General features: G+C 44.8%; 1 protein-coding gene across 3 annotated transcripts in view; it reads right to left on the bottom strand.

Annotated features, from left to right (window-relative positions):
• The window catches only part of samd14 (sterile alpha motif domain containing 14), a 243,094-nt gene that overhangs the window by 98,326 nt on the left and 124,102 nt on the right, over positions 1-20,666 (bottom strand). For 2 of the 3 annotated variants that reach the window (XM_038779252.1, XM_038779254.1), the window contains exons 3-6: positions 15,669-15,695; positions 13,311-13,468; positions 12,409-12,745; positions 5,129-5,222 (exon numbers count right to left, since the gene is read on the bottom strand). In XM_038779252.1, the coding sequence (XP_038635180.1) occupies positions 5,129-5,222; positions 12,409-12,745; positions 13,311-13,468; positions 15,669-15,695 (616 nt within the window). The remainder of the gene's footprint in view (positions 1-5,128; positions 5,223-12,408; positions 12,746-13,310; positions 13,469-15,668; positions 15,696-20,666) is intronic. The other variant, XM_038779253.1, reaches the window with a different exon arrangement.

Here is a 20,666-nt window from a genome sequence, read left to right as displayed (position 1 = left end):
GTTACTGCTCTCTCCTCAGTCAACTCCGCGATTTCCAGGGCACGTTCCTGATAGGGCAGGAGGAGAAGGAGGAGGATCTCTGGTGCTCAGCCTCTCATCTTGGCCCTTTCCCATTTATTATGGGTTATCTTCACCCACGGGGGAAAATGAGAGGATATTGTGAACTACATGCTTCATGGGAGAGGGGGTCTCCCATGAAGCCAGGCCGCAGGTGGCACATGTGGGCATCGCACCTGGACATGAAGGGGTTGTGCTGGTGGGTGCCGGGGGTTCTGAGGAACAAGCACGAAGATCGGATGTGGGGAGGGTGTGAGGTGTCAACCAGTGATCTGTGCAGGGATGTTTATGGACTTAGGATTGTTCAGCAAGTGCTGCTTAATTGCGAAATGAAATCTAACAGCAGACATTCTTTCCTTCACATATGTAAGTCATAGGCCCCGATAGTTGGATGATCAAACCGAACAGCATACCCCTTTGGTTGTTCATAATAGAAAATGTGCAGACCATACCCAACCACCCACATTTGTACACCTCACAAAAGTTTCATGTTGATGGGATTCAACAATTGGGCAGTACTTGCTGAAAAATCCTGAATATGCTAAGTTAATCAGTTGAGCGTGTGATGTAGCTCATTTATGCTTGCTCAAATAAACATACATTCATACACAGGAATCTATTCTCTACAAACAAAAGGATTATATTCAAACATTGCATCGCTTTTGAATTGCCCAGAGCCTATAGGTCCTTATTGCTTCTCCATGGCAACACTTCAGCCAATTAGGTTTGACTTGCCAACCAATCAGCACCCTTTTCTTCTGTACTATAAACTGTAATCATTTAAAATTTGGCATTCCTGAGTTTGTTCTGATAAGTTCAGGACTAAAAGCTTTGGCATTATGTCTTTCTTTTCAGCAGTAAAATCAACACTCGTTTGCAACCAATGAGCTGACTAGGTAAAAATGGGCTGTTACGTTTTGCTGCTATTTATTGATCTCTATTTATGATCAGTAGGAATGATCAGACCAGAGCTAACATTTCTGAACAGACCTTTAAGAAAGTCTTCTGCAACCAATAATGCACTTTTTTAAAAAAGTGTAATCACAGTTGTACTTTGGTTAACAGAGCTGCAATTTATGGACAGTGTGGTCCCACAAACAGCAATGTGGTAAATAGAATCATAGAATCTCTACAGTGCAGAAGGAGACTATTCGGCCCATCGAGTCTACACTGAGCCTTGGGAAGAACACCTACGTAGGCCCACGTCCCCACCCTATCCCCATAACCCCACTTTATCTTTTGGACATGAAGGGGGCAATTTAGCATGGCCAATCCACGTAACCTCCACATCTTTGGACTGTGGGAGGAAACCCATACAGACACGGGGAGAATGTCCAAACTCCACACAGACAGTCACCCGAGGCAGGAATTGAACCCGGGTCTCTGGAGCTGTGAGGCAAAACAATGCTAACCACTGTGATGGTTCTGGTCGAGGGAAACACGCATCCCAATGCCAGGAGAACATGATTAATGTTCTGAACAAAAATACAAGATGGCAGACCACGTTCAGCTGCTGTCGGTAATTGTTAAAAATGATTTTATAAAGCTTGAGTGATTCCGATTGTTATTCATAAAACTGATCACTCGATTTTAAAACTGATAGGCATGAGTCATTAACATTCTTGGATCCCTGTATGTGCACCAGATGCTGTGAGATAATCAAATTGTGATAAATGACAGGAAACCAAATGAACAAAAAATAAATTCTAAGCAAACAATCGACATCACAACTTTTACTTGACTATTTTGAGGATTAAATGGCATTTAAGCCAACATTATTGACTATTGCAAATGGGCTGTTTTTATGGCTTTGTCAGTAATAAGAAGGCTCATAAATATCCTCTGTGTTCAATATTTCTCACAATAACATATATATATAAATATAACACACAATATTTATGGCACCTTCACTTCTAAAAAAAAATTGTTCAATACGAAATGCTTTTTTATGGTTCCCACTGACAGGGTAATGCAAAGATCTAAACTGTTTCCTTCAGATAATGAATATTTGATGCAAGTAAACGTGGAGGCAGCAGTTTGCCACACAAGGGAATAAACTGTGAAACTTAATTTTCTATATTGTTCATACTCCTTCTAAACTTGGTGGAGAGGAAATTTGTTTCGGCTCATTTCTGGGTCCATGTTGGCATCTCACCCAGGGAGCCTGCGGAAGGCCCAGAATTGATCCTCAGGTAAATCGACATCGCCCCCATGAGCTGCAGGTATCTGTCATGGTTGACCAGCAGAGGCCCTCAGGTAGGTTTTTCGAGGGAGGTGGTGTGATGATGTTTGGGGGGGGGGGGGGGGGGGGGGTGGTGGCAGTCGGAGCACTTCTGCTCTTCCTGGCTCCACAGGAATATATTTTTGAAACTTAACAAATACTTCCCTCTTCATGGCAATTGCTTGCTTAATTAGGCCTTCGCAACAAGAATCCAAAGAGGAAAAGGTTTGGCTCCTGCCCCCCCTGCCTCCTACCCAATCAAATCCAACTTCTTCTCAGGGGCTTAAAATGGGCATCAGGCCAACCATTTACATACTTAAGGAGCCTAATTCCATTGACTGGTGACTACCTGGATTCTTGCGAGGCTGCCTTTACCAACATGGCAGCGCCCAAGATCTTTTTTTGTTAGAAATTTAGAGTGACTAATTCTTTTTTTTCCCAATTAAGGGGCAATTTAGCGTGGCCAATCCATCTACCCTGCATATCTTTTTTGGGTTATGGGGGTGAGACCCACGCAGACGCGGGGAGAATTTGCAAACTCCACACGGACAGTGACCCGGGGCCGGGATCGAATCCGGGTCTTCGGCGCCATGAAGCAGCAGTGCTGCGTCACCGTGCTGCCCTCAGTGCCCAAGATCTGACGCAGGATGCGTCTCAAATTTGGTCCTTTTTGCACCCATTTTCTATCCAGAGAACAAGTAAGGATTAATTCCTACCATTTTGCTTTTCACTGGGCTGCATAATTTGTCCCTATTACCTGTCAACAACTTGCCAGTGGGATTCACATATGCTAAATGGGGATCGAGAAGGAAACCTCAGTATAAAGCCACATTCTGCCTGATTGATCAGGGCAACCCAGGCAATACATTTAGCACAGTGGGCTAAACAGCTGGCTTGTAATGCAGAACAAGGCAGCAGCGCAGGTTCAATTCCTGTACCAGCCTCCACGAACAGTCGCCGCAATATGGCGACCAGCGGCTTCTGACAGTAACTTCATTGAAGCCTACTTGTGACAATAAGCAATTATTATTATTATAACACTTCTCCAAGGATCATGTCAAAGTCACACCTTAGTCAACCGGACAGTAATTCTTCTTATTCCATCAGGCCAATAACTTTTTGTATTGTATATTTAAAGTAAAGACATTTCTAACAGCTCTTCACAAATCGACAAAAACATAAAGTCAGGAAAGGTTGAGAGTGGAGGGGAGGGGAAAAAAACTGAAAGCTCAGTTCCAGTAATCAATTTTGGGCAGGTTTTTAAAAATGGAATGCGGAACAGGAAAAGCTTTTTCTGCTAAAGTGACTAATTTCCATTGATTAATAAAATGATTTTGATTTCAAGCAAACAATTGTAACATAATTTTGCACTTAATGGCTAAATACTTCACAACAGTTGACTCTGTATCTGTTTCGAGGCCCTAATAATTTAGGTACATCAAAGGATAGCGAACTGTTGACACTGGAGAGATATGAGCTGACACATTTATGATGCGTAATGATGATATTGATTGGAAACGGTTTGATTGTAAAATGATTGATACTGATTCAGTTTCCTGTTATACATTTCTCCGAATTTTCATTCCCATTACAATTAAAATTAACACAAAAAGCTAGCTTTTCAAGTGTGAAATATGTCATTGAAAGTCATGATTCAAACTAAAATTAATGGGTGAGTGGCACGTGGCAGACCTTATAATTAAAGATTGGAAGATTCTAAAGTGTTGGCTCTGGACTGATCATAATGGTGTGCTATAGCTGTGATAGACACCCTGGCCGAGATTCTCCGATCCTGCACCGACTTCCCTCTTCTCCGGCACCGTTTTTCGGGCGCCGGTGGGATTCTCGCCACGCCGGTCGGGGGCCATTCACAGCGGCCCCTCTGGCGATTCTCCTGGCCCCGATGGGCCGAGTGGCCATCAAGTTTAGCCCAGCCCCGCAGGCATGGATTACTCACCTCACACACGGCTGGACCTGGCAGGTAATTGTGCGGGGGGCCGTCCTGGGGGGGGGGGGGGGGGGTGGGGGGGGAGGGGGGGGGGGGGGGGAGATCCGTCCCCGGGTGGATGCCCCCACGGTGGCCTGGCCCGTGATCGGGGCCTACCAATCTGTGGGCAGGTTGGTTCCGTGGGGGCCTTATTTCCTCCGTGCCGGACCCCTGTAGGGGTCTGCCATATTGCCCGGGGGCCGGCGCGGAGAAGGGACCGCCGCGCATGCGCGGAAATACGCTGGCCGTTCCGTCAGAGATATGCCGGCCGTTCCGCGCATGGGCAAACTTGCGCCGGCCCTATGGCGCCGGTTGGAGCTGCGGGGATGACTCCAGCGGCAACCTAGCCCCCTAGAAAGGTGAGAATTCCTCACTTTCGGGGGCTATTGACGCCACAGTGGTTGGCGCCGGTTTACCCACCGGCATGGGGACATAGCCCCATTTTTAGAGGATCCCGCCCCATAAATTTGAAACTAAACATTCATTGGGATATAAATTTGTCTCAGATAATATTGTAGGTGATACAAAATTGGCAGCTCGATGCTTTTCTCCATTGCTTAAATTTACAGGCGGACTTTTCCGGCCGTTCCTGCCGGCCACCCCATCCCCCTCCGCAGGTTCCACAGCGATAGGGGTGCGGACAATGGGCAACTCCATTGACAGCAGTGGGACCTGGAAGATCCCACCGCCGGCCAATGATGGGCTGCCTTTCGCCACCACAAAACATGCTGCAAAGGTGGCAAGGCAGGGGGAAAGTCCAGCCCCGTGTCTTCACCTGCCATGTTCTGGATTGTTATATCAAAAGGACAAAGTTTGAACATTTATTTCATTGTAATAATAATAGCGTTAATAATAGCACCTACCCAAGGTCCAAAAGTTTCCGCCTTGCCTTTCTGTCAAGGCCAACTGTGGGACTTGCTGGCTCTGCCGGACTTGTTTCTTTGCTCTCCTCTGATCCTATAATTACACAAATATATGCAAAATTATAAAACTTGAGGACGCTGTAACGACATGCAGAGTCAGTCACCAATCAAGTCCTTTCCCACCATTGCCAATGGTTTTATTATTTGCTTCCTCCTTCCACAAGTATTAATACCTAACAAGGAAAATAACCTGGAGAGTTTCTGAGTTAAGTGAATCCCATTGTACGCTACTGTATATTCCAGAGATAATTAGATGAGACAATGGGTGGAATTTTACAATTTGTTTCAAAGTGTTGCCTCAGGCAGGAAAAGTGGATGAAAGTAGAAATAAAAAATAAAATGAAGACTAGAATCATCACAGAGAAACACACCCCTACCCTCCTCCCACAGACCTGGAACACCTCCTCCGCCAGGGAAATCCCCCCCCTTGGACAACGGACCACGCTTCCCTGGAAACCCACCCACCCCCCAGGACACCGCCCCTTGGCTCTGTCCTGTGCTGAGGGACGGGTTCCTAACATGGATGGGATAATACACTGGGGATGCCCGCCAAATATACCTAAATGAATGCAAATTAAGTTCCTGAATTTTCACGATGGAGGCCCACAGCTGTGAGGCCGGAGAAAGCTCCGGAAGGTAAACAAAAATTTGACTTTACACAGGTGAGGTTTGATGCTACACACACATCTGTATGAACATTTGTGGGCGGGATTCTCTGGCCTCCCGGTCGCGTGTCTCTCACCAGCGGGAGGCAGTGTGCCATTCACTGGCGGCGGGGTTCTATCTTCCCGCTGCTGTCAATAGAATTCCCGTTGAAGCCACCCCAGGCCGTCGGTAAACCCACAGGTGTGTGTGTGTGTGTTGCTGGTGGGAGCAGAGAATCCCACAGATAGTGAACGGCTGGACAATTCTGGATTCTGAACTGCCCAGAGAAGTGGCAGCATAGTTTGTCAACTGAGACAAGTTCATGGCCGAAGCAAGATATGCCATGCACCTGCATGTATTCTGACATTCTGAAACCACTTAGGAAAAGTTGGTGGATGCCTACTTTGATGGCTGTTCAAACTATAAGCCAGTGAGTAATATGGTGACAAGGGATTGGTTCTCAGTGCTACAACTGATCTCCTATAAAATTAATAATGTGTCATTTTATAATCTTTATCACTGAAGTAGAATAGACTGTACTAGTTTCTGTAATGTCCCGGGACATGAATAGATGTATATAGTGGGCATCGTGTAACATTTGCTGATTCTAATGAAAATTCGAATGCCTCTGTCGCATTTTTATTATTGCTGCTACCAAATATATTTGTGGATATAGAACATACAGTGCAGAAGGAGGCCATTCGGCCCATCAAGTCTGCGTCAACCCACTTAAGCCCTCACTTCCACACTATCCCCATAACTCAATAACCCCATCTAACCTTTTTGGTCACTAAGGGCAATTTATTATGGCCAATCCACCTAACCTGCACATCTTTGGACTGTGGGAGGAAACCGGAGCACCCGGAAGAAACCCACGCACACACGGGGAGAACGTGCAGACTCTGCACAGACAGTGACCCAGCAGGGAATCGAACCTGGGACCCTGGCGCTGTGAAGCCACAGTGCTATCCACTTATGCTACCGTGCTGCCCACTAATGATTACCCCCCATTAGACATTTGGAGTTTGCCTTCAAAAATGACTGAAGTGAGCAAAAGCTAAGTTCTCATCCAAATTTCCCAGTGTTATCAATCAGGTGGGTTCTCAATGCTGAAGAACAAATTGTCACCAGTCCCAAATTTGATTCACTGTATCTAAATGACATCCGGAACGGAACCTTAGCTATTAGCAGCTCACTTTAGATAATTGAAAATGTCTTTGTGTGGTTTAGCAGCTTTTTCTGCTGATTAGAGAGGGCAGCCTCTGTATATCACTCTTCCCATTTTAATTTTAAAGTTGAGGGCAATTCATGCTGTGTTCTGCTGGGAAATCTGCCAATTGGTGGCTTTATCAAGGGAAATGGCTGCCTACATTTAACTTCAATGAAGCCAATTCCTTCAGTTTTTTTTTATTCTTTCATGTGATGTGGGCCAGATTTATTCTTGAACAGAGCACAGTTAACAGTCAACCAGATAACTGTGGGTCTGGAGTGACATATAGGCCAGACCTGGTAAGGATGGCAAATTTGCCTCCCTAAAGGACATCAGCAAACAAATGGGTTTTTACCAGAGTTACTAATCGTTTCATGGTCACTGTTACAGATACTAGCTTAATATCCAGATTTATTAGTTGAATTTAAATTCCACCAGTATTCATGGTGGGATTTGAACCCGTTTCCCCAGAGCATTAGGCTGGTTCGCCTGTTATGGGTATCGAACTGTGCTGCTGGCCTGCTTGGTCTGCTTTCAAAGCCAGCGATTTAGCCCAGTGTGCTAACCTCTTCTATGAAATTCTATGAGATCACACCACCCTCACCCCCCCAAATCTGATGACACATTCGTGAATGACATTTTAACCGTCCCTAACACTGCTGGTTGCCCGGGCACCGATACGATGTAATGCAGCTGATTGAAGGACACCGCAGGTGGGATCCCGCCCATCCTTATCCCCAATGGCCCACCACATGACTGGCAATGGCGTGTCCCAATGCTGTCAATGGGCTTTCCATTGTTCACATACTCTCTTTTGGGAACCCACGGCGGAGTTTTGCTCTCGGTGGGCCCGGAAAATCCCACCCTGCATGTCTCCCATGCATTGTGCCTCTATAATATTAAAGGACCTGCAAAACCCTACATTAGCTTCTTGAAAAGTCATCAGGGGAGCAAAGATAATAGTGATGAGCTGTTCGGGAAAAATAATTTGAGACATTATACAACACAGATTATTGTGAAACGTAGAGAAAAACCTGCTCTCTATGAACCCAGTTATCTAAAACAAATTAATTTGATTTTCCGTCCATTTCTTTTGCAGCGAACACACCACTTTCCCCAGTGCCATGTCCTGTTGTGTGAATAGCAGCCAGAATTCCCCGGCTGTTGTCATTCACTTTTCCTGCCCGCAGCACACCCCTGCTTATGGGTTTCCCGGGAGTGTGGGGATGGCTTCAGTGGGAAATACCATTGAGAAGCGGCGGGAGTAAAGATTCCCACCACCAGCGAATGGCACACCACCGAGAAACACGTGGCTGGGGGAACCCAGCCAGCTTAGCATCTTTGCCTTGATGCTGTATTAAATTATCCACGGTGACTTCATTACAATTGCCTGTGACTGCATATCTTATACTGTGTCAGAAATACTGATGTTTACCATTACCATTTTGATTGGGGATAGGGATTGAGACTTTCTGCAAGTCGGGCCCAGGAGCCGCAAGACACAAAACTCAGGCCCCATAGTGTCCCCAATGGCAAAAGGGTGCAATTACATTCTGACATGTTTACATCAGCAGGTTCCATTATAAATGTGGATACAGGAATTCAGAGCGGTATAAACATAGGAGGAAGATCTTTACTATGTTATAGAAGCAGTATATTATCTGAAAGCTAAGTATAATGCTCTGGAGATTGGTTAAATAAAAGTGTGATCTGGGTGGACAAATATGTTTAACAGTAGTCTGTAGTAAAAATAATAAATGAATGGAAACATGAAAATGTTTGGAATATGATTTCTACTAACGTCCTCTCTCCTGTAATTTGTTTCATGTTTTCTCCTTATGACACTGCTTTACGCTGAAGTTTAATTCTACAGGTCACAACCACCCCACAATATTCCATTCAAGAGACACGGTTTTGTGTGTGAGAGCTTAGGAGCTGGAGCAGGCCATTTGATCCTTCAAGCCTGCTCCACTATTCAATAAGATCATGGTTGATCTGATTATGCTCTCAACCTTACTTTCCTCTGTGCCCCCCGCCCCCCTCCCAATGATTGACTCCCTTGTCAATCAGAAAGCTATCTTCTAAACTCCAATGGGTATAGACCCAAGCTGTATCACCTTTATTCATAGAATAAGCCTTCATCCCAGGAATGAGTTGAGCTAACCTTCTCTAAACTGATTCTAATACATTTAGATCCTTTTTCAAATAAGACAACCAAATTTGTACACAGTATTTCAGAATTGGTCTCACCAAAACCCTGTACTGCTACAGGGAAGCATCACTATTTTTATATTCCATTCCCCTTGCAATAAATGCTAACATTCCATTTGCCTTTCTAATCACCTGCTGTACTTGCAGGCTAACCCTTTGTGATTTATGTACCAGGACTCCCAGATCCCCCTGTACCTCTGAGTTCCGCAATCTCTCTGTGTTTAAATAGTACACTTACCGCTTTTGTATTCTTCCGGTCAAAGTGAACAAGTTCACATTTTCACACATTATAATTCATCTGTCAAATATTTGCCCACTCACTTAACCTGTTTATATAGTTTTGTAGACTCTTTGGATGCGATTCTCCCAAAAGGGAGCAAAGTCCTCCAGCGAGCGCGTTTGGCCGTCTGTTCCCCGGCGCTCGCAATGTCGAGAAACACATGGCTATTCAACGCGCCTCGCATTGAAAAAGATTCCTGAATAGGGAACACACGGCCGAGACCGCACATAGCCTCATTTTGTACCGTGGGGAGCTCCGCTTGCCGGAACTCGCCCATATAGCCAGAGATTGGGACGCCATTTTTAAATGACATCCAGATCTCCGAGGCCCCCAAAACAATCCCCGACAGCCCGAACACGCAATGAAAGGGGTCCCGGCCCACCACCCGCACCCCTCCAACACCATGCCTGGCATCCCGGCCTGATCACGCACCCGCAAAAAATGCCAATTTGACACTTTGCCAGATGGCAGATCCACAGAGACACCTTGGCAGCTACAGGCTGGCACCCAGGTGGCATTGCCAAGGTGACAGGCTGGAACTGCCAGTGCACCAAGCTAGCACTGACTGGGTGCCCAGGTGGCACCAACAATGCCAGGGCACCAGCCTGTCCAAAGGGCATGCAGCTGGAGGCCACCGATCCGCTGGGAGACCCCCACAAGTGACGATCAGTCAGGTCCCTGTTTGTGGGTACCAGGGCTAAACGACACCCGCCCAAGGACTCTGAGGTGAAGGAGATGAATCCCAAAGCCTCAGGAACCTGGGAAATCTTCAAATTGGAGTAAGGCTAAATTGCTCTAATATGCAGATTTGCCAAAATGCCATCCTGCCCCAATGGGCGGGATTTACATCACAGGGTGGTGAGCCAGGTAGTTTCCGAGAGTGATGTCTCTCCGGCTTTCCTTGGTTGCGCTTCACCGCGGTAAGCTGCTTTTGCGGCGCTGCATGGCCGTTGCATTGCACCCTTCAGCTTCTCTTGATAACTTACTTTCCTACCTGGCCAGAATACTTGTGCCGTTGGGATTCTCTTTTCCTGCTGGCAACGCACCCCTGCCTGTGGCTTTTCCAGTGGCAGGGGTAGTTTCAACGGGAAATCCCATTGACAAGCGGTGGGAGTAGAAAATCCCGCCGCCAGGGAATGGCGCGCCTTCGAGAAACACGTGGCAGGAGACCGGAGAATCGAGCCCCCCTATCTTGGTGCCATCAGAAAATTTAGCTACCATACAGTCGGTCCTCTCATCCAAATAATTCTGACATAACGTGGGAAAGGGAATGCTGCAAGCTATTTAATCTCGGGGAGACCACAGCCAAACAGCTTCTGTCCTGACCCAGCATCTATACTTTCCAACAGGCTTCACTGGATAGTGTCAAGGAGCTGGAATCCTGGCTGTTTTCCTGTTCCCTGTCTAATAGCACGGAACCCAGTTGTGGTGCCCTGTTGCCAACACAGCTGAGATCAGCTACCTCATACAGGCAGAAAATTGACTGTGGGTATTCCTTGTCTGCATGGCTCAATGTTTGGGATGTAGCTTTACTGACCTGTGCCATTGGGGAGCTCTGAATTCTATTAACTTAATGCAAATATTCACTTCTCACATAATTGACATTTGCTTGTGAAGGTAACATTTACTTTCCATTTATTATTTTTTCCCAGTTGCATTTGGTTACATCCCTTGCTATCCACATAGATAAATGCTGCAATTCCACAGCTGAGAAATCACTACAAATGACTTCCCTGACACGAGACTCTACCTTTTCTTTCTCCTATAAAAAGGTTTTCATTGTCCTTGAAATAGAGTATATACCTGTCTCAGTGATGCTTCCCTGGAGTGGCTCCTGCAGGTAATGAGAAGGTAGGAACTATTGACAGGGGGCAGGACGACGAGTCCAGAAAACCTCATGCAGAAGTGGCTGGAGATGGTTGAGGAAGTTAGCTGCCTCGGGATGACCGCATGTGCATGGTCGCAAAGCCACAAGCTTTTCAATGATCTGGCATGGCCTGGCACAAGGCACTGATAATACTAAGCTCACAACCCAGCATATCATAAACGGCACTCATGAGATGAAAGGGGAAGTGGCCGATTCATGCCCAAGTGTGAACAGGGGGCAGTGTCCTCAATGAGATGCAGAGTCGGCTCACATAAGAGGCCCCCGGCCAGTCACAGCTGATCACCGCATTACCAAGACTGAGTGGCCACTTCCAGTTGGTCATCCAGTGATCCGATGACCCGCTGAAGGTGCCCCTTATATTGATGAAAGATCTTCATGCTGCATGAAGCCAAAGGTGGCCCCTGCAAGTGGGGATCATCTTATTCTCACTGTACAATTGGGCAATTCCTAGGATTGGGTGGAATGTTGGATTCATACTCCACCCAATCGCTTTCCATTGACCTCAGCGAAGAGTAAAATTGGACCTGGTATAAAACCATCAATGCACCCAATCCTGTTTGTTTTCCAACACAAGGGTTAGGTGAAAATTGCCCCCACTCCCCCCAAATCTGTCTTAAACCCTGGACACACTTGCCAAAAATGAACATGTTATTCTGAGGGCTTTGTGTCAGTGATTGAACGTTGCGGATTCTGACAAGGCCACTCTGCCGTAATTGTAAGGATGCAATGTCGGAACAGCTTAGGATGTCTTCCTTGACTGGCTATAGCCACTGCCAGGCACTGACAGCAATGTTGCTAAGGTAGAGAACCCTATGATATAAATGCACATTCATACTTGTCCATAGCCCAGCATGCTGGTTCCCCATGTATAATTTAAACCATTAACTTTGTTTTTACTGCTTAATGTATTGTACCTAGTTCATTCCAAATATAAAGACAAAAATAACTCAGTAAGAAACATGACAAGCAAAAGAGAATAACAGCACCTTCACTGTGTTTTTCCGTTCTTCTCTCTCTCCTCATATGAACCGGAGAGGTGTCAGAGCTGTGGCAGGATTTGGAGGGAGAACTGGTAGGGGTCAAGCCCAGTGCTTCCTGGGAGGAAGCATCAGTCAGAGACTGGTAACGTGTCATTGCCATTGATGCCTGTTCCCCTTCTTCAAACGTTCTCCTCACTATGTTAACATCGAAAGAGAAGGACGCTGCTCGATGTGAGGGTGATGCTGAAGAGACAGCAGATTCTGAAGATGGGGAAGAACCCCGCAATGAGGAATGTAAAGGAGATCTCATACTGTGCAGTGGGCTTCCATAACTATCTGTAGCCTAAAATTGTAGAAAGCAAAACAATATAGATTGTAAGCAAAGTGCAACCAGTTTGGTCAACTTGTAAAAAGCTAAATGCCATCCTATTTGGCCTTTATTACTTGGTGCTTAGATGCCATTCCATCACATGCGTCTTATTATCTCTGCTTTTTTATTGTCTTGCTTGACCCTTGACTGAAGATTTAGAATCTCATTGGAGTGTTACTCCCCATGCACATTTCACCATCTCACCCAAAGGCCCATTCTTCATTTGTCAGCCTAAGTAGTGACTGGTAGGAGGCTGTTATACCATCATGGTAGGTATCAAGGCCCAGTCTAGTGTTGTCTCATATTATGTCCATGCACACCAATTTCCAGCAGTGCTTACTCAGCACTATTCAGGACAGGTTGAAATACCCCTGCTACTTAGTGACTGTCAGAGATTAGCTAACTCGCCATCGGTTAGAATTGAACCTAGGATTTGCCAGATGCGCAGCTGAACTTCACCTTGCTGTTGCTAAATGATCCATGCTAGGCGATGGCGGGCGGCCTTTTGGTCCTACGGTCAAAAATAAAAATCACTTACCTTTCTTTCCAGACTGTCATCGCCCTCTGTTGAGCTTATGCTATCACGTAGGCACGATCTAGATGGCCGCTGCCGTCTTGCCTTGACAGAGAGCTGGGCCCGAGCCTTCTGCAAGCTGCTGTCAAGTCTTTCAGTCTCTGGTATCGCCTCATTAAAATCTGCAGCAATGTCAAATGTGCAAATGCTGATAAGAGCAATATTATTGGTAAGATGAACATTTAACGTTATCCAAAAGGAATAACACTAAACCCATTTTTAAAGTCTGGAATGTATAAAATCAAATGTGACATCAATTATGAAATAAAGATGTCAGACTTATGATGGCCTTTGACCTACAGAGCAAGAACAGGTAGGAAAAATTGTAATTACTTAAAAATCTTTGGAGAATCTGTAATTGTTTTTAATATTGGGGAAAGACTTAACTGTCTGCATCACTTGTAATTTTTGCTTAATAAGAAGTACTAGTCCATGTAACCTGGCGACCCTTAACCTGGAAGCACTACCAACAGGAAGGAAGTTAAAATAGGTGAGCCATGGGGTACACCAACAGAAAGAGTGGCAGAAACTGAAGAGCTGGACTGGAGAGTTGAGAATGGTCCAGAAGAAAATTCCTGCCGGACCAGGAAGATCACACAGAAGCTGCAGAGAATTGGCCAAATCTTGAAGGAAATGGACTGGAATTTTGGTTTGACAAAATATGTGGCTGAAACTGGAACACTACAGGCGGAGTGGACTACTCACTCAGTCAATGATTAGGGCAGGATTTTCTAGCCCGTTCCTCCAGCAGGACCTTCTGGTCCTGCCGAAGGTGACCTCCATGATGAGCTCCCCAGCAGTGGGGCAGGTGAACTGTGCAAGTCTCTGTCGACTTGGGTGGCACCGGAAGATTCCGCTGGCAGCCATTGACGCGCCTCCTCCACTGCTGGAAAACACACTGAGTGGGTGGAGGGAGTGGAACATCCCAGCCATAGTCCCTGCAGTAACTTCTATTCCACCTGTAATTTATAGTTTGTACCAACTGTGATTTTCTTGCCACCTTATATTTAATTTACATTGATTCTGATTTGTATTAAATTAAAAGTTACAGAAAATGACATTTTGTTTGTATTTTTTTCATTTGGGTGTCATTCTGCAAAGTTGATTATGTTTGGATTATGGATCCTCACAGGCATCATAATAGATTACAAAACCAGAATCAAGCTGAAATCTTACTGCAAACTATAGAGTAGTTGCTTTCCACTGAAATGTTAGGAGGCATTTAATGTTTAGTAACTGTTGTACTAAACTAATCGGTTAAAGATTCAAAAGCCACCATGGTACAATTAATTCAATGAACAGCATTGCAAAAAATGACTATGAATAGTGTTGGCCTATTGCAGGAAATCAATTGTATCATTAATGTCATTCAAGGAAGGGAACCAAGTTACTTCTCCATAGTCTGGCCTTCATATGACTCCAGTCCAAAAAATATTTCCTGTTGCAATGGTGAATACACTTCAAGAGTGCCTCATTGTGCCTGCTAAACATTTTGGGAATTGCTGAGGTTGTGAATGGTCTACATACCAATTGAAGTCTGTTGTTTATTTTTTTAATGCAGTACCAGCCTCAGGGAAGTAGAATTGAGCAATAAATGCTGCCTGGTTAGTTTTGCCCCGATTCCAAGAAAAGTCAAATTGTAAAAAAATTTAGAATTACCCAATTTTCACTGAGAATGTTTCTAGTCTGATTGGTTAAGGAATAGACTATTGTTTATTCTGTTCGCACATGTTCCAGAACCTTGTAGAAGATGCAGAGGTTAAATTAATTTCTAATCACCTCAAGTCCCATGAAAGCCTATGGATGAATGTAATAAATAATGAGTACCGTTTGCTGGCTGCTGACAAGTAAATTCCACCCAATCTGTTTCAGGAGAGGATAAGATGCTTTTCCATTAAAGCAAGCAATATTAGGATAAACACCTGAGAAATAAACTAATTGCATTCAAGATCCCTGCAGCACTCAAAGTAGTAACATTATTAATATCACAGAAACATACCCGCAAGAAAATGGAGGACAAGAGATTGAGCTAAGAGGTTGTACAATGTTTCACACAGACATGACTGTCAAGCTAAGTGCAGGGCAGCTATCATTTATAAGGGCTGGCATAACAGCATCTCAAAAGGATGAACAGGCACAATTTATGTTCAGAGTTAGCAAAGATGAGAGCTCCATAATAAAAAATAATGATTGCTTCTAGTCATTAGCTCAGGGCTAAGAGTACCCCCTTGCACTTCTAATAACTGCCCAGCCATGCATGGCTATAAGACGGCCAGAATGGAACTATTCACTGCACAAGCGTGGAATGGAATGGAAACTTACTGGTAGACTGCAGAACTGTACTCCAAGCTGAATCAATACACTCAGGAGTAGAGGGGAAAAAGTAAGTAGGAAAAAGAAAGAATGCAAAGTAATATTTACAGCAGGAAGAGGGGCAAGTTGTGTTTCTATGAAACATGAATCTAGATTTAATAAGGAACATATGAAAACAAAGGACAAGGACTCAAAACCGCAGCCTTGCTCATTGGTCCTCAAGTTCTAAGAAGACTAGATCATCCTTCAGATGTTTTTTTTCTCTTTTGATCTTGATGATGTGTATTCATGTGATCAAAATGTCATACATGATAACAAATACCCTATAACAGTATATTTTTCAATAAAACACACCATTAAATATTTTACTGTTGGAAAAGGATTTAAATAAGGTAAATTGTATTCAATAGTTGACATTTAACACAGCACATCAGGCAAATTCAATGGCCTTATGCATTTTGAAGTAACGGCACGCATCAGTTTATGATTTAGCTATTATTACATATCGGAGACTATTGTCACTTGATTATAGGTCACAGATGGATGATTAATGAGCAGACCACGGAGTTAATAGGTAAAAAGCTGACTTCAATCACTGGGAATTCAAAAAGAATTTAGTGAAACAGCTTTCTCCTATTAGCAATAATGGATGCTCTTTGGCCTCAAGAAGAATAATCTTTACATGTCATTCCTGAGAACATAAAATTCATTGGAAATAGCATGGCTAGAAATGGCTAACGTGACGGCAATCTTCACAAAAGGTCAAAAGGCACGAACCTGGAAATGACAGGTTGGCTACCTTGACAGCGAAAGACATAAATGAGAGCCAACTTCAGCTCATTAAAAAAACAGGCCACGCTCAATACATTTATTGGAATGGTTCGAGAATGCAACTAAACTAGTGGATGAAGAGAAATGCTTCATGATGTTGTATGTCTCAGTTTTAAAAATATATATGGCCAAATTCCAACCAAGATATCCAGAGACCGGGAAATTGAAAACTGGTTGGAATGTTAGACAAAGGAAGTGAAGAGTCGGCTTGATTAGGAATGCATTTCGATGGATATTGTTTACACCAATGTCGCGTGGAAATTTAACCTTTGACCTCTGCCTGACAATTGTCACTTATCTCAACTAAGAGATTTCACTTACAAATGAATCATTTGAAGGGATTTACATAAAATTAGGTTCCAAGAGGAATGATGGTAAACCATTTTCAATACTGACAAATAACACATGATCCTTTGGCCATTCCAGTGTACTGCTGCAATTCTGAGAAGAGCTTCAAATTAGACTGGATCTGAAAGCTCCCATGTTGAGGAGGGGCCCATGCTCATCTCAAACTAGGCCATCAACACATGAAGCAGCAGGCGCCATCAAGGCCAGGAATTCCCAAGTCACTGGCTTTTACAAACATCAAGTGGTTTCAGGGCTGGTTTTAAGCCTATTTGACCAATTTCATCAAATTGGGCCCCGCACCTTAAGGGGGCCCCACGACAGCGGCGACAGAGTTACCGTTTGAAGCCTTTTCTGTATTCTAAGAGGAACTATAGGGTAGTTTTTACTTTTGGGGAACGCACCGCATTACCGTCGACAAATCCTTCAGCCCTGCGCCGCCAAATCCTTCCGCCCGGGTAAGTAAGTTTCAAAATTTTAGTATATCAAGCATTTAATGGGTTTTTTTGGTTAAAGACGAGCATACTACACGAAATATAAACATACATAAATTTTTACTTTTGTAGAGTAGGGGCCCCGCCATCACTTTTCTAATTGGGCCCACAATTCCTAGCACCGGCCCTGAGTGGTTTAGGGGGTGGTTTAGCACAGTGGGCTAAACAGCTGCTTTGTAATGCAGAACAAGTTCAATTCCCGTACCGGCCTCCCTGAACAGGCGCCGGAAAATATAGCGATTACGGACTTTTCGCAGTAACTTCATTGAAAGCCTACTTGTGACAGTATGATAATTATATTATATTTTTATTATTGCTGAGTTAAAACTAGGCCTACATCGACCCGCTGAATGATGGCAGTGGATCTCAGCTGAGGATTCAGGCTAAGATTATGGTCATAGGCCAACCATAAAAGAATGTACCTTTTTAAAAATTGATTAAAAGTACCTTCCTTAGAAAAGGTTCAATTGGAGTCGTTAACAGGTTCTGAGACTAGCACCTCCAACCTGCCCCGCCCCCTCCCGAACCCAGCATATTTACCCTTTAATTTGTGACTCATTGAGTGACAGATACACCCCAGTGACATGTATACCGGCCATTGATACATAAATCAAACGACCTCCCATTAACCCTGCGAATTTACACCAGGATGCACATCCTTGCAGTCTCTGGCCCAATACCAGAAATAGGAAATGGGAGGGAAGGTTTATGTGCTATGTGTACAATTATTGTAAATTTGTGCTGTGATTAGATTTAGTAAAATTTTCCTTAATCCCTTAATGAGAGCTAAAGGTTGTATTTGATTTCCCTTAATTCATTCATAGGATGTCGGCATCACTGGAAAGTCCAACAATTATTGTCCATCCCTTGAGGAGGTGACTAATCATTATAGCAAAATACTGCAGATGCTGGAAATCTGAAATAAAAACAGAGAATGCTGGAACTAGTCAGCAGGTCAGTCACGATCTGTGGAGGGCTCACATTTTAGGTCAATGGCCTTTCATCATTCATGATTAAAATCAGTTCACTGATTATCAGTAACACCGACACTATCTGAAACAGGAATTTTGTAACAGAGGGCCAAAGTTTACATATTCATGAATTGAATATAAGACAAAGGAACCAATATAGTGATGTGGTAGGTAAAAGGAGAGTGACAACAAATGAAGTACTCTAGGTTTGGTCAAAAGTAAATGGCTAGATGGAGTTACATGAATAGAGAGGGGGAGTGGGCTTGGATGTTCTTTCAGAGGGTCGAATGGCCTACTTCTACACCAGAGGAATTCTAAAAAAAGGAGGCAGCACGGTGACACAGTGGTTAGCATTGCTGCCTCACAGCGGCAGGGACCTGGGTTCAATTCCAACCTTGGGTGACTGTGGAGTTGGTACATTCTCCTTGTTTCTGCATGGATTTCCTTCGGGTGCTCCGGTTTCCTCCCACAGTCCAAAGATGTACAAGTTAGGTGGATTGGCCACACTAAATTGTACCTTAGTGTCCAAAAAGGTAGGTGGAGTTACTGTGATGGGTGCTCTTTTGGAGGGTTGGTACAGACTCAATGGGCCCAATGGCCTCCTTCTGCACTGTAGGGATCTATTCTATTCCATTCTATAAATCTACTGTCTGTTGGGCAGCATGAATACTTGTGTATTTCCTTTACCTTCAGGATTAAAAGCAAGATGAGAGATTATTTCAATTATGTCATGAAAAGGAAGATTGATGGGGAAATGATTTAATTAAGTAGAATAATGAAGGGAACAGATAAGCTGAGAAGTTAAAAATTCAATCTATAGAATTACAACAAAATGGGGCTGGTTTAGCTCGCTGGGCTAAATCGCTGGCTTTTAAAGCAGGCCAAGCAGGCCAGCAGCACGGTTCGATTCCCGTACCAGCCTCCCCGGACAGGCGCCGGAATGTGGCGACTAGGGGCTTTTCACAGTAACTTCATTGAAGCCTACTCGTGACAATAAGCGATTTTCATTTTTTTCATTTCATATCAGAAATTAAGATGCTGGGGGGGGTGGTGGGGGGGGGGAGGCGAGAGGGCTGTTTTGTTTTTTCTTGTTGCCAGAAAGTCCTAGCGGACCAAGGAAGGCTGTACCTAACAGTCCAGCCACTGTGGTTGCCTCTGCAGCGTTATTAGGGCCCAACGCCTATAAATAACTATCCACTCACCCTCACCCTGAGGAACGGGGGCACAATTCCACCACCACCACCAAGTCAGGTTTGCGAAGCCGGGACAGGAATTTCCCTGACTGCACTCTCGACACACGAGTGAAAATTCAGCCCTCAGCTCCCAGAATCACTTGAGCATAGCATATATACATGATTCTCTGTTCGTGTTGATGCCAACAGAGAATCCGTGGACTTTTCCGCCAGAAAAATCGGAGCTGCACCAGCACCGATTCCGCTACCGTTGAGGGGCTAGCACCAGTGCCGGCCGGAACACCATCAATTCTCAGCAAAAACAGTGTTGGATTCTCCAGGTCCGTGATCGACACTCAGAGGGATGACAAGCTGTAGCCGCATTACACTCCCCACACACACACTTATCAAAGCCGAAAAGATGGGACAGGTTGTGCTGGAGCACCCATACAGTTGATGGGTCAGAGGGAACCCAGGGTGTGCTCCGGGGGGGGGACACCTATACGACCCATGGCACTAGGTTTAAAGCAGGCTGTCACGTACCCATCCACACCAACCCCACAGCCCACCTCCTGGCCACCCCCCACTTCTCCCCCCCCCCCCCCCCCCGGCCCTGGCAGAAGCTCCTCGTCCAGCAGCGTGACTGTCACCAAAGTATGGCGATGTTGGACACTGCCCATACACCCTCTCTCTCTCTCAGCAGCTACCAAGCCTGGTTCACAATATTTGAACAGTAAGAAGTCTTACAACACCAGGTTAAAGTCCAACAGGTTTGTTTCAAACACGAGCTTTCGGAGCACGGCTCCTTCTTCAGGTGAATGGAAAGGTGAACAAGCCTTTCCATTCACCTGAAGAAGGAGCCGTGCTCCGAAAGCTCGTGTTTGAAACAAACCTGTTGGACTTTAACCTGGTGTTGTAAGACTTCTTACTGTGCTCACCCCAGTCCAACGCCGGCATCTCCACATCACAATATTTGAAAGCACAAGTGGGACGCGCCATCGAGAACTCCCTACAGATGCTGCCAGACTTGCTGAGATTTTCCCGTATTTTCTCTTTCGTTTCCCATAACTACCTCTGGTCTGTTGCTTCCTGTTCCTTGACCTACAAACCAGCGTTCATAATTCAAGGGAGCGGTGAGCAAATCCGCCCTCAAAACGTTATAAATAGCTTGGGAGAAAGCTAAGATGGGGCAAA

This window comes from Scyliorhinus canicula, chromosome 19 (genome assembly GCF_902713615.1).
Source record: "Scyliorhinus canicula chromosome 19, sScyCan1.1, whole genome shotgun sequence".
Taxonomy (NCBI): domain Eukaryota; kingdom Metazoa; phylum Chordata; class Chondrichthyes; order Carcharhiniformes; family Scyliorhinidae; genus Scyliorhinus; species Scyliorhinus canicula.
Note: the sequence above shows the minus strand (reverse complement) of the source record. Positions and strands in the feature narration are given on the sequence as shown.